General features: G+C 45.3%; 1 protein-coding gene across 2 annotated transcripts; it reads right to left on the reverse strand.

Moving 5' to 3' along the window:
- Positions 1-1544: 1544 nt before the first annotated feature.
- Positions 1545-13006, reverse strand: LOC103183498 (lipoprotein lipase). 2 transcript variants are annotated; one of them, XM_007901018.2, is made up of 10 exons: positions 12367-13006; positions 9546-9721; positions 7588-7767; positions 6868-6979; positions 6288-6521; positions 5595-5837; positions 4953-5073; positions 4037-4270; positions 3563-3669; positions 1545-3182 (listed from the first exon to the last, which is right to left on the reverse strand). In XM_007901018.2, the coding sequence occupies exons 1-9, from the start codon at positions 12449-12451 to the stop codon at positions 3564-3566; spliced, it is 1491 nt and encodes a 496-aa protein (XP_007899209.1). In that variant the 5' UTR covers positions 12452-13006; the 3' UTR covers positions 1545-3182; position 3563. The 2 variants fall into 2 exon arrangements, with proteins under 2 accessions (XP_007899209.1, XP_042198595.1); XM_042342661.1 differs by lacking the exon at positions 9546-9721 and having other exon boundaries at positions 12367-12385.
- Between the last annotated feature and the right edge of the window lie 577 nt (positions 13007-13583).

A 13583-nucleotide genomic window follows, 5' to 3' on the forward strand; every position in this document is an offset into this window, starting at 1 on the left:
TCCACTGCTGCCGGCCTGTGATATCTAACTGGGAGCAGGATTGAAAGTTCCTCACGGATCCAGAGGAGAGCTGCGGGGCGGGATGGGGGCAGCAGGGAGTGAGAGGACGTGCCCAGCTTTAAATCGGAAGCTATAAAGTGCATGAATCTCCCCTGAATACTTTCTGGAATCGGGCAACCAGTGGCCATTTCTCCGCGGCGCTGGGTTGCAGACATAGACAGACGTGCACACATGCACACTCACACACGTGTGCCTAGACGTACTACAGACACGTACATCCCTCTCACGTACAAGCGCAGATACACCTGTGCAACCCTCCCCACGCTCACACACAAACAACATTGACTTGCATTTATGTAGCGCCTCTTCACTCGGAGCGCTGACGCACAAGCCAACGCACACACGCACACACCATTGCTGATAAGTATTGCTTTGGGAGGCAACAGGCTCATGTTCCTCCACCCCCCACCACCCACCCACCACCACCCCTGGGGTGGGGGAATTTCTCAAGTTGCTTGTGCTGAGCCATTGCCCCACTCTTCACCTGTTAACGACGTGATGCTGAAAAGCCCCTCGACAAAAACTGCCGGCAATAAATCACCAACCTTTACAACCCATCAGCACCATAAAGCATTCCCAGAGCCTCCGTCCTTTTTCCTGCTCAGTCGCTCATTTGTGGGGACATTTGAAAACTTAATCATTAATTTCCCGTAGCCTTGGTGTGCGAGTTTCTTTTTTTACTGCTTGTACAGGTGATATCTCAGTCAGACAGACATTGGGCTGTGCTTTCCTTCTGGCCTCCTGCCAAACAGCTCCATTTAAGCATCGCAGTTTCCTCTGAAGATCCTCGATTGACACTACAATTCCCATGTATTGAGAGGGGTTGATGAACTACAGTGACCTGAATGATTCATAACAGTATACCAATTGTTCCATTCAAGGCATCCGATAAGATTGCTTTTGGCGGTAGTCGATGTGTTTCTCAGGTCAGCTTGATCTTGCTGGGGTGATATCCTGAAATGGGACGGTGATGGGAGGGGAGTTGGGGGTGGGGGGGGGGGGAGAATGGGAGCGGGGAGGCTTCTTCAATCTTCCCCAACCTGTCTCGTGAGCCGTGGTGGTGTGGAAAGTGGACGGCGCTTGCGGTGTGAAGGAGTGATTTTGTTGTGTGCGTCAAAGTGCGTGTTTGGAGCAATTTATCTTGTTCAATTATATGTTACAAAACAGATCAATAAAGTTGTGTCATCAGTAAAGAAAATAACAACTAGATTTCTTAAGGTGGCTATTAATGTTTCTAAGATATGACTAAGCCCAATAACCGTAATGGACTCTGCCTGAACTCGGGGCCCCTCTTCCTCTGAGCAATAGATTTTGCCCGCAAAATATACAGTCACTCCACTTTACAATACATTCTGTGAAGCACTTTGAGACGTCTCAACGTCGTGATAAGGCGCTATATCAAATGCAACCGTCATTGGAAAGGCGGAACGAGCTGTCGATTTACCTTGTGATTAATTGAGAACTTCAGAACACGAGCCAGTCTCTTTGCTCTCTTGGCCTTTCTCAGGAACTTTATTACGCATGAAAGTTATATTCACAAAACACAAGGCAGAGGCAATAAAGGTTTCAGTAATACACAGAACAGTGATAACACAGAATTCCAGTTGCAGGCCAGAGCTCTTAAAGCTTTTCCAATTACAGAAGGTAAGCGAGATTACTCTGTACAGGGTCTAAAGGGAGTTCAAATATACATTATTTTGGGGCCGATATTGCAGGCTTTCCTAACAGATTTCTTAATTAAGAAAGACGTACGTTTGTGACTCCCAACTTGCCACTTCATTCAATCTATATTAGGAGCTGGGAAAGGACACAGAATCAACCAGGGTGTACAGTACAGTCAGTATGTACAGAATATACAGTGTGTGGAGAGTGTATAGGATCTACAGTGTAGATGGTGTGTGGGTGTTAGATATTCATTGTATACAGTATGTACAGGGCATTTAGAAGGTACAGGGTTTGTAAGGTGTACAGGATATACTGTGTAGACCACATACAGCAGAGAATAATTTGGATGTGTTTCATTTTACATTTGGAAATGCAGGGGTAAGGAACAGCCGTGAGCAGTGGGAGCGTTGCGTGCGCTATCAGCAAGGTCACAAGCGAATTAACGTGCAGATTGTAGGCAACTGAACATAACCTCAATGCCTCAGCCTATTGGGACAGTCTCGAGAGAACTTTAGTAAAAATATCTTATATACAATAGTGTATATTTATGTACATTTATACATTCAATAAATAGTTTGGTCAATAGCAGTTGGAACAGACAGCATAAATCTCTCCTGCTGACCCCACGTGGCAGGAATAGCCTGGGATAACTTTGGGAACAATGTCATCCGATCTCTCCCCATCCAGTTCACGAAGGTTGTAAAGTGTTGTGAGAGAAAGTCCAGAACAAGATACTCACAAGAGCCTGTGTGAGCACAGCTCTGATTTCTACTTAGCGGAAGCCACTTGTTGATGCTTCGGAAAGCTCTGATGGACGATAATGGTGGACGAGGAGACATGCTGTAGATTGTAACCGAGCAGAAGCAATGGAACAATATCACCATTGTCAGGCAGACACCATGGTTCACGGAGTGAGGATGCAAGTCCAGTGAGGTGCTCATCTCCGCCAAATACACGGTGGGCGCCTGTTGTATTGGCCGGGACAAGGTGTGATTAAACACAACCGGTCACAATGCCTTCGGTCTGTGAGGGTCCTTCACGCTTGGATCCAAGAAGCCCACGTTCCCGAACTAGACAATCTGCCAATCCTGAGAGCAGCAGTGAATCTCTCGAGATAATACATAAGAATTTGTTGGATGAAAGAAGACCAAGGTCCATGCAGTTCGACTTCCACCATCCTGGCAGTCGCATTGACGTGTCGTGTCCCGAATGATATCCTGTATCCCGAGATATTATTTCCTAACAGAAATCTCTCTCATTTGTTCTTGAAAGAATCGACACTTTCTGCTTGATGCCTTTGCTCTTTTCTGCAAGTCGTCCAGATGTGCGTTGTTTATTCCCAGCGGGCGGGGGAAATTTGTATATTTCTTTGCTTTTCTTAACCAATCGTCCAATTTCATAGGAAGTCCAAAAGGCGAGAGAAAAAACCTTGGGAAGAGGGAACGCGGGTGGAACATCTGTGGAGAAATGAAGACCGTCAGTGAGGCCACTCCCTATGAGAATGCCTCTCAAGACTGTCGCTGCTTTTGAGCAACAGCTGCAGAATTTCACCAACAGCTGCAGAGCCCATTAAAGCAACACAGCTTCTTCACTCCGATCGCACCAGAACTGTGATTAATTAATTATCATTAATTACAGCGGGACATGGTCCAGATGCCCTTAATCGTGGTGTTGGGTTTCTGCGTGTCACACATGGCTGACCCCCCCCCCCCCCCCCCAAATATATCTCCAAATCATGATCAGTTAATTGCCTGAAGGATTCGCAGGAGATCTGTGTTAAGTCAGATCAGCAATGCGACAAGCACTGTGACTATTGAAAAGGCTTCCCCAACCGCACCTCATCGACGACTGTTGCTCATCCATCCACTTGGACACTTTACAAAAATGACCTCCTCCGTGGGCTGGATCTTTACAAAAGCAGCGCCTTTCGGACAGAACACAATCCTGTATGAATAAAAGAGAAAAAAAACGTCTCAGTGCTCAAGAACATAAGAATTACCAAGGCAAAAGAAGACCAAGGTCCATCCAGTTTGCCTTCCACCATCCTGGCAGTCGCTTGCACATGTCATGTCTCAAACCATATACTGTCTCCTGAGATTCCTAACAGAAATCTCTCTAACTTATTCTTGAAAGAATAGGCACTTACTGCTTCCAAAACATTTGTTTTTCAAGATCTGGGCTCGCAAAAAAGAGGAAAAGCCTTCAGCCCATCGTGTCAGTGCTGTGCTGGTTAATGTTATGGAGCTGGTGAAATCCACTGACTCTGGAGACATGACAAGCAGTACTCTGGACTAACCAAGAGATCTCTTACTTTTTCTGAGTTTCCCCAGATTTCACTCGGATTTTCCGGATTTCCAGGTCTTTGCTGCTCTCTTCTCTGCTGTTCCAGAAGTCCCACACGGACCAGGGATTGGTCACTGTTCCCACGATGGTGGACCACACGGAGGAGGCGGTCTCCCACTGCAGTTTGACTATTAGCAGCTCTCCAATATCAACATCTGTGTGCACCAAGAACGAGTAGGTCTGGTTTGACGAGATCTGTGGTCTGTGGAGGAACACCAAGTATTACAGCAAAAACAGCGAGGCCAAAGGCACAGTCAGTGACATAGGAACACGAGGCTGTTCTTCCAATCAAGTTCGTTCCATGAGTTTATTGGATCACAGCCCATCTTTTAGCAGTAAGTAGGCACCCAGTTGTTAGTCAGTTGGCGGATCGCTTTCCAGGGGTAATAATCCTGTCCCCCCAAAAAATTTGGTCGCTCAATCCACGACTGTTTGTGGGCCACTATTGCGCGCAATTGGCTGTCACATTTCGCCCACAAAGTACTCACATCACAATATATTCCGTGAAGCGCTTTGAGATGTCGCAACACTGTGGTAAGGCGCTATATCAACTGCAAGGATTATTATTATCTTTTAATTCCAATTTCCTGCCACACCTGCCCTAATGGCAAAAGTGACTTTGCTGTTTTACCGGTCCCGGGAGAGGCAGAGGAGGGGAGAGCAAACCAGTTACTCTCGTAGGCATTCCTGAGTTATTAGTAATACAATTGTAATTTTGAATGATGTGGTAATTTTCACGCGGCCCAATATTCATCCCATTGTGTTTAATAGAATAACCGTAACCTCCCTGTGGCACAGAAGGCAGCTCTGTCGCTGTGACAGAAACCTACACAGTGGGAACTCCTGTTACCACGAAATACCTCCCGGCCCCCGCGGATACTCACACTTCAACAGCGAGAGCTCCTGTCTCGTTTCTGGTGCCAAAGAGCGAGATGAGAAACGTTGTACCCTTCTCGGTCCGGTTGATGGTCCTGAAGAAATGGATCTTCAGCTGATAGTGATAAACTGAGAAGAAACCACATCAAGCTATACTGAGCATGTAATAATAATAATAATAGTCCTTGCATTTGATATATGGAGCTTTTCACGTCTTCTAGACATCTCAAAGCGCTTCACAGAATAGACTGTAAAGCGAACTGACTGCATACTTTGTGGGTGAAACGCGGCAGCCATTTGCGCACAGCAGCGTCCCCCACAAACAGTCGTGGATTGAAGCGACCAATTCATTATTGGTATTTTTTTCTTGAGGGATTATTATCAGATGTGTTATGTGGAGTAATATATCGTGTACTACAATCAGTCATCATGCAATTGACTGTCACGTGTCTCCCACAAAATACGCGGTCGATCCACTTTACAATATATTCCGTGTAGCGCTTTGAGACGTGTCAATGGGGACCGGGACGAGGGAACGTGTGTGTGTGTGTAGAGTGGCGGGGGGGGGGTTAAAGAGCGTTCAGCTCATAAGCGCTCCGAGACGCTGCCTCACGTGAAGAGCGCTCTATAAGTACAAGTTCTTGTTGTACCTCGGAAGGGCATGTCCGCTCGTGTCTTCAGGTACATTCTGCCGCTCCGTTTGCTGCGGACTCGGTTCACGTCGTAGCCCATGGTGTTGCAGCGATTCTTCCTGCAGCTCAGGCACATACCTTTCTCGAAGGTCTCCTTGTTGCTGCAGCGGTATGCCATGCTGGGGTACTTTTCGTTGACGAGGGAATCGATGAAGAGGTGGACCGCCCGCTCGTGCTGGCACTTGATGGCTTCGGCCACGGCTGTGTGGAGATTGAATAGCAGCCGTCAAGCTCCCTTTGGCCAAATAAAAGCCTTTAAAGATTGTAATAGGTTTCGAGATCACAGACATTGGGTTGGGCAGTTTACAGTAATTGGTGAGTGCAAGATACGGGACATAAACAGCGTATAAAATAAAGAGTAGTTATTTTAGTTAGTAATTGGGTAATTGCACTTGAGGTACAGATCAGCCATGATCTTATAGAATGGCAGAATAGGCTCGAGGGGCTGAATGGCCTCCTCCTGTTTCTGTGGTGGAGTCAATAATTATTGACTGAAAATTTCACTGCACCCTAATGGATTCAATGCGCCATTCAATGTGCTAATTACGAAACATCGCATTTTCACTGCATCTGAACACCGCAATCACAAAAACAACAAATTGCCTTTCTCAAGCAACTTCAATCGCCCCCAAGTAACAGGTTTTCGCTAACCGTAAACTCCTTGGGATCTCATATTCCCAAACACTCTTCCCAGGTTACATCCGGGCTGGAAGTTGCCTCCGTTGGGATAGATGTCCACGTGGCCCACAGGCTGCTGTATGCCGATACTTCGGCCCAGAGACCCGCGTGTGAACGTGTGGAGGGCGTCCACAAACTCTGCGTCGTCGGGAGAGAGACGATAAGGAGCTTCAGTCCCTTCAAACGCCGGACCGGCCGGGTCCAGACCTGACGACACAGAGGGGGAAAAGGAGTAACATGTCAGACAAGAAACCCAACACCATAGACAACATTCGCTCTTCGGTAATAACTGCCGTAATAGTAAATAACAACAATAATAAATAATAAATACAAATAATAATAAATAATAATAATAAATAATAAATACAAATAATAATAAATGATGATAAATAAAAATAATAATAAATGATGATAAATAAAAATAATAATAAATGATGATAAATAAAAATAATAATAAATGATGATAAGTAAAAATAATAATAAATAATAATCCTTGCATTTGATATAGGGCCTTATCAGAAAAAAAAACCTTTCACCCCGACATGACATTTACCTGTAATTCTGCCCACTTTGTTTGTGCCGTGACTTCCAGCAAATCCAGCCACATGTGCTCCCAGGCTGTAGCCCAGCATGTGAATACGTTCAGAGGGAAAGTTTGAATATTCCTGGAGAAAAGTAAAGACACAACGCACGTAGCAAATAAGACGGCAGTGTAACCTGTTGAATAACCCTTCAAGAGACAGTTAAATATGACAATTAACTGGGAACCAATGAAGGAAGACTAGGAAGCATAATAATAATAATAATAATCCTTGCATTTGATATAGCGCTTTTCACGTCGGGAGGACGTCCCAAAGCGCTTCACAGAACACACTGTAAAGTGAATTGACTGTATATTTGTGGGCGAACGCGGCAGCCAATTGCGCACAGCAATGTCCCACAGACAGTCGTAGATTGAAAATGACCAATTTATTATTGTTTTTGGTTTTGGAGGGATTATTATTAGGCTCTGTGTGGAGTATATACAAAGTATACAAATTCTGGGAGAAGAATTGGGGTGGATTTATGATATTGGATTATGGATTTATGGAATTGGATCCACTCCAAATCCTTGACTGTCCAGCACCTTGGGATGTCCTCCCCGCACAGTCACCTCCAACTAGTGTGTTAGATTCCATTACGTGCACGCTCCCCCGGACTTCCCTCTCCCCCCGCCCACTCCACCCTCCTCCCCATCTCCAAACAGACTGGGCCGCAAATGTTCAGTACTCACCTCCAGCCACTCAACGAATTGGGCGATGTCTTGGCCGACCAGCCTGGTGTTATCGGCTGCCACGGTGTAGTGTTGGTGAGCCCGGCTGAGCCAGTCCACCACAATCACGTTGGAGTTCCGTTCCCTCTCGTAAAGCGCGGAGACCAACTTCGGAATCCAGCTTTCAAACATGCCCATGACCTGCCGAGCAAAGCATCAAAAAAATACAACAGCCATCACTTTCTATACCGCACGCAGCACGTAGCAAAGGGACAAGCCACAAAAGGGGGTGGGAGGTGGGGGGAGGGAGGAAATGTTCGGCTTGTTTTTAAATGAAGAATCAATGGCAGAATTAGAAACGGACCTGTCGACTCTCTCACAATAACAATAGTCATAATTTGGTCGCTCAATCCACGACTGTTTGTGGGGACGCTGCTGTGCGCAATTGGCTGCCGCGTTTCGCCCACAAAATACACAGTCAATTCACTTCACAGTATATTCTGTGAAGCGCTCGGAGGTGTCTCGAAGACGTGATAAGTCGCTACATCAAATGCAAGGATCGTTAGTATTATTGATTATAATCATCCTTGGATTATTGGTAATAATTATTATTATTATTATTAAAGTCAGCAGAGTCTCTTTCCAACTGCGCTTAGTTCTTGTTCCTTGAACGAGGCCTATATATATACGTTAAGCTCCGCAGAGATTAACAGTGTCCTGTGCAAACATCAAACCCCAGTGGATAGTTTAGAATACCGACTAGTGCAGGGGTTCTCTGCTGGAGCTGCCTCTCAGGTAGAAACCTGTGGGAGGTCTCCATGTCTCCATAAACATCTCTCAAACAGGGAGACACACTACTCTGAGGCCTCTCAGCTGGACTCCATCTAGAAGGAAATTTGACGGGAAATTTGATAAAAGCCACCTTTTATAGGCGATCAGAGGAGGAACTTCGGAGTTAACGTGGGTCTTGATCTTGTAATGGAGCTTTTAAACCTGGATGCGTCTTTATAGAGCTTCTATATTAATAGGAGTTCCTGATGGAATAATTCCTCTCTCCGGGGGAGTTCTGACAGCAAGACCCTTCCATATAATGTAACCAGACGATTGGCATTTGATGTGAAGCAGGGCCAGGCTTGCAATCACTGCCGATCTTTTGCACCAGATCGTTCCCGTTTGTTCCCGAACAAATCTGCAGCATTTGCTTCAAATCCGCAGAATTTGCTTCAAATCCAAGGCCCCCAAAATTCTGTACCTTCTCAGGCTTAAGGCCACGGTCTCAAAATTTAGGCCATGCGGAATTTGTGGTGGGAGGATAATAATAATAATCCTTGCATTTGATATAGCGCCTTGTGGAGTCCTGTAGCTCAGTGGTTAGAGCACTCGCTTTGCAAGTGAGAGACCTGAGTTCAATTCCAGGCAGAGGGCGAAACCTTGGGCAAGTTTCCTTACTCCACACAGAGCCTAATAATAATCCCTCCAAAACCAAAAACAATAATAAATTGGTCATTTTCAATCTACGACTGTTTGTGGGACATTGCTGTGCGCAATTGGCTGCCGCGTTCGCCCACAAATATACAGTTAATTCACTTTACAGTGTGTTCTGTGAAGCGCTTTGGGACGTCCTCCTGACGTGAAAAGCGCTATATCAAATGCAAGGATTATTATTATTATTATCACGTTGTGTGTTGCGACGTCTCAAAGCTCTTCGTAGAACGTATTGTAAAGTGGATGGACTGTGTGTTTCGTGGGCGAAACGCGGCCGCCGATTGCGCACGGCAGCGTTCCAGAAACAGTCGTGGAGTGAGTGACCAATTTGCTTTCAAAGGGATTACTACCCCTGACAGGGATTATTATTATTGTCCTTAAAATTGTTCAGGGTCTGTTAACCAGCGGTGGGTGGGTGGGTGGGTGGGGGGGAAACAGAGAGACAAGCGCTGGGGCTGGGATAGGAACCGGCTTCTTGTGTGCCTGGTACTCACCGTCCAGCCGTGGATGATGAGGAAGGTCTTGGTGCTGATGTTGAAGCCGCACTGAGCCACGGATTCCACGCGGCCGGGGGTTAGGAAACAGGAATCGCCCTCGGGGTCTTGTGGGGTGCGGAGAGAGAACCGAGTCTGGATTCCACTGAAGTCTCTCCCTGGTGTGGGGCTGTGGTCTGCGGAACGTCAAGCAACCATTACTGTAGCCCCGCGAGGCACGACAGCCCCTCACCACCAGACACCCACCTTCAAAGCCCACGATAAGACCTTAATCTTTTTGACCGCGCTTTTGGTCACCCTTCCTTCCCCTCCTTCCTCAGCTCCTCCGACCCCGAGCTTTGAAAGGCACGATACAAATGTAAGCTTGTGGTGGTGTTGTGTTGTTGCTGTTGTTGTTACAGTGCCTTTCACGTGGGGTGGGGTGACGGAGAAGGTTTAACGGTCCTTCCCGCTTCTAATACTTTAAGAAGTTTTCCCCACAATTACTTCACGTCTTCCAAATAAAAATGTCAATGAAGGGCAAGGCGCTCTTAAAGTAACTCAGAGCAAGACCGGGGGCAACTTGGGGTTCCGGTGTCTCGGAGTGAGAACGATTTAAACGCTCGAGCAGTGGCAGACCTGCACTGCATCCCACCCAGTCCAGGACCTGCAGACTCCTGAAAACCTCCATGACTTGATCTGCTCCGAGAGGCTCCAAACATTTGCACGATCGTGGGGAGGATTATACTCCGTCTCGTTGATTTATTTTCATATAGAAACAGTCCAATCAAAAATACCTTTTAACCCACTGCCTCACCCAACATTATTAAATGATAATTAGATCATTACTCATTGTTAAATAACAATAATTTGGGTCACTCAATCCACGACTGTTTGTGGGGACGCTACTGTGCGCAATCGGCTGCCGCGTTTTGTCCACAAAATATAGTCAATTCACTTTACAGTATATGCTGTGAAGTGCTTTGAGATGACTCGAAGACGTGATAAGGCACTACATCAACAGTAAGGATTATTATTATTATTACTATTATTAACAACGTTTGAGTAACTCCTACTCGTCACTCGTGCCAGTACCCAGGACCGAAAAAAAGTGTTTTACCTCTGAACCTCAAGCCTGCGTCCCTTTATGTTAGAGCCTGCTGTTCAATAAATAACCCGTGCGCACCCTCCATCCTCCTTGTTCCCAGTAACAGTTACCCCAACGCACACTCTGGGGTTCCCCCCAAGCCTTGGCTCCTGCCAACCTGTGCCTCATACTCTCCAGAATGCGTCACTCCAGGACGAGAGAGAGAGAGAGAGCACATTCCATTCTGACGATCTGTCTCTGGGATTTCCACGTGTAGTTGGGACTCATGGAATTATAATAATAATAATAATAATAATAATAATCCTTGCATTTGATATAGCGCTTTTCACGTCGGGAGGACGTCCCAAAGCGCTTCACAGAACACACTGTAAAGTGAATTGACTGTATATTTGTGGGCGAACGCGGCAGCCAATTGCGCACAGCAATGTCCCACAAACAGTCGTAGATTGAAAATGACCAATTTTATTATTGTTTTTGCTTTTTTTGGAGGGTTTATTATTAGGCTCTGTGTGGAGTAAGGAAACTTGCCCAAGGTTTCGCCCTCTGCCTGGAATTGAACTCAGGTCTCTCGCTTGCAAAGCGAGTGCTCTAACCACTGAGCTACAGGACTCCACTGAATTCTCAGTTTGGTTTGGATTCTACTAACAACAACAACAACTTGCTTTTATACAGTTCACAATGGAGATGGATGCACATGTCTGTGTGAGTCAGTGAATGTGTGTCTCTGTGTGTGTGTCTGTGTGTGTGTCTGTGTGTCTGTCTGTATGTGTGTGTCTGTGTGTGTGTCTGTGTGTCTGTGTGTGTGTGTGTGTTTGTGTGTGTGTCTGTGTGTGTCTGTGTGTGTGTCTGTCTGTATGTGTTTGTGTGTCTGTATGTGTGTGTGTGTCTGTGTATGTGTGTGTGTGTCTGTGTGTGTGTATGTGTGTCTGTGTGTGTGTGTGTGTGTCTGTGTGTGTGTTTGTGCACTTGTATATTGGGCGATTGAAATTGTCAACTGAAACAAATCAACTGATGGGTGGAGGATAAAAGTGACAGCATTTCCTCTCCTCTGAAAGCAAACAGAGTTTGAGCAGCTTTTGTGTTCATTTCAGCCTCACCTCCACAGTGCATTAATGTAATAGCAAAGGTGGATCCCACACACTGTCTGTCCCAGGACAGAATGGGTCATTTTATCCCCACAAAATTACTGCTAACTTTACTGTATATATATATAAATAAAAATACACACACAAAACATAATGAGTCTTACAATAAAGTAATCTATGTGTTTAAACAGCAGCACAGTCGAAGTTCCAGCAATTCCCAAGGGATTTAAACCCCACCTCACATTTAATAATATATAAAGAATAATAATACAGTATATAAATGGTATAAGTGTCTGAGTTATTGCCCAAATAAATGCACCCTAGTCACACCTTCCTTAAAAAAGTAATAAAAAAAACTCTCTCCCTCCCCCCAGCAAATAAATAAAACCACGATGACAAAAAAAAACTTTTCAGTCCATTTAACATAACCCAAACTCATTTAAAAAGTTTTTCTTTAACCCCCTTATGAAAAAAAGTAATAAAAAAAACCTCCCCTTCCCTCCCCACCCCCAAAAAAGAAGCATAAAACCACTCACAGGAGCCTATAAATAATTGAAACACTATCGATGTCCAGTTAATTTCATTTCACTTAAATAATGAAACCCCCTCCCCCCCCTAAAAAAAAAGAAAGTTCAAACTTTTCTTTTACCAGAGTCACTTTGCAGATCTGTTGCAGATGTGTTGGAGAAAGAGACTAAAGAGAGTAAGCAAATGATCCACACAGCTCCTGTCATATCTCCAGTGCTGGGGTGACTAGTATTTTAATAAATAACACACACATATATCTATATATATATGAATATATATGAATATATATGTATGTGTATATCAAACAAGCTGCTGTTAGTAGATTTAAAGTGCTTTAGCCCTGTTGTTCATTAAGCTGCTCTTTCCTCTCTGCTTATAATATCCTGATCACTCTCTTTTTGTAGCTCTCAAACTGCCCTATGCTAATCTCAGCTCCTCTATTGGTCGTTTATTGACTCGAGATTTTTTTGTTGGGGTGGTGGCTTTTCCCTCTTCCCACTCTTCAATCAATGCTAACATTTTTGTTTGCAATTATAGTTCAAAATCAACTCTCCCTCTCTCTCTCTCTCTCTCTCCTCTCTCCCTCCCTCCCTCCCTCTCTTACTCACTCACTCACTCACTCTCACTCACCTAATTCATTCAAAGTGGACACGTAGACCGATTGCCCAAACTTGCCCACTTCCCCCCTACGCTGAACTGCGATTTCAAAGAAGCTTTGAAATAAGATCAGTCAGTCCCCAGCCGGTCAAAGAGACGCAGACTCAATCAGCTCATTATACGCACTCAGGGCAAGTAAGGAGCGAGGGCGGGAGGAGTGAGAGAGAGAGAGAGAGAGAGAGAGAGAGAGAGCGAAGTGGTGATTAGCTTTAATCTAAAAGTAGATGAGTAAGATGCGAAGGACTTAATATTGTGTCGGAGCCCCTGTAGCGCAGTGGTTAGAGCACTCGCCTCGCAAGCGAGAGGTCCTGGGCAGGGCGAAACCTTTGGCAAGTTTCCACAGCCTCTGTTTACCTAGCAGTGAATAGGAACCCGCTTGTTAGTCGATTGGCGGATCTCTTTCCGGAGGTAATAAGAAAAGTAAATAAGTAAAATAATAATAACTTGGTCACTTCAATCCGCGACTGTTGGCGGGGACGCTGCTGTGCGCAATCGGCTGCCGCGTTTCGCCCTCAAAATATCCAGTCAATTCACTTTACAGTATATTCTGTGAAGCGCTTTGAGACGTCTCGAAGACATGATAAGGCGCTATATCAAATGCAAGGATTATTATTATTATTAATGCCTGTAGTGTAGTGACTGTGCATATTTTGCAAGCAAATGCAGCAGCCAATTTGCGCA

The sequence above is a fragment of the Callorhinchus milii genome, unplaced genomic scaffold, assembly GCF_018977255.1.
Source record: "Callorhinchus milii isolate IMCB2004 unplaced genomic scaffold, IMCB_Cmil_1.0 Scaffold21, whole genome shotgun sequence".
Taxonomy (NCBI): domain Eukaryota; kingdom Metazoa; phylum Chordata; class Chondrichthyes; order Chimaeriformes; family Callorhinchidae; genus Callorhinchus; species Callorhinchus milii.

Coding starts and splice junctions, on each gene's coding strand:
- LOC103183498 (XM_007901018.2), bottom strand. CDS start 12,451: ATGACAGGAGCTGTGTGGATCATTTGCTTACTCTCTTTAGTCTCTTTC. Junction 5,838..6,287: donor GAGATCCCAAGGAGTTTACG/GTTAGCGAAAAC, acceptor ATCTCCACACAG/CCGTGGCCGAAGCCATCAAG. Junction 5,074..5,594: donor AGCGGACATGCCCTTCCGAG/GTACAACAAGAA, acceptor GTTTCTTCTCAG/TTTATCACTATCAGCTGAAG.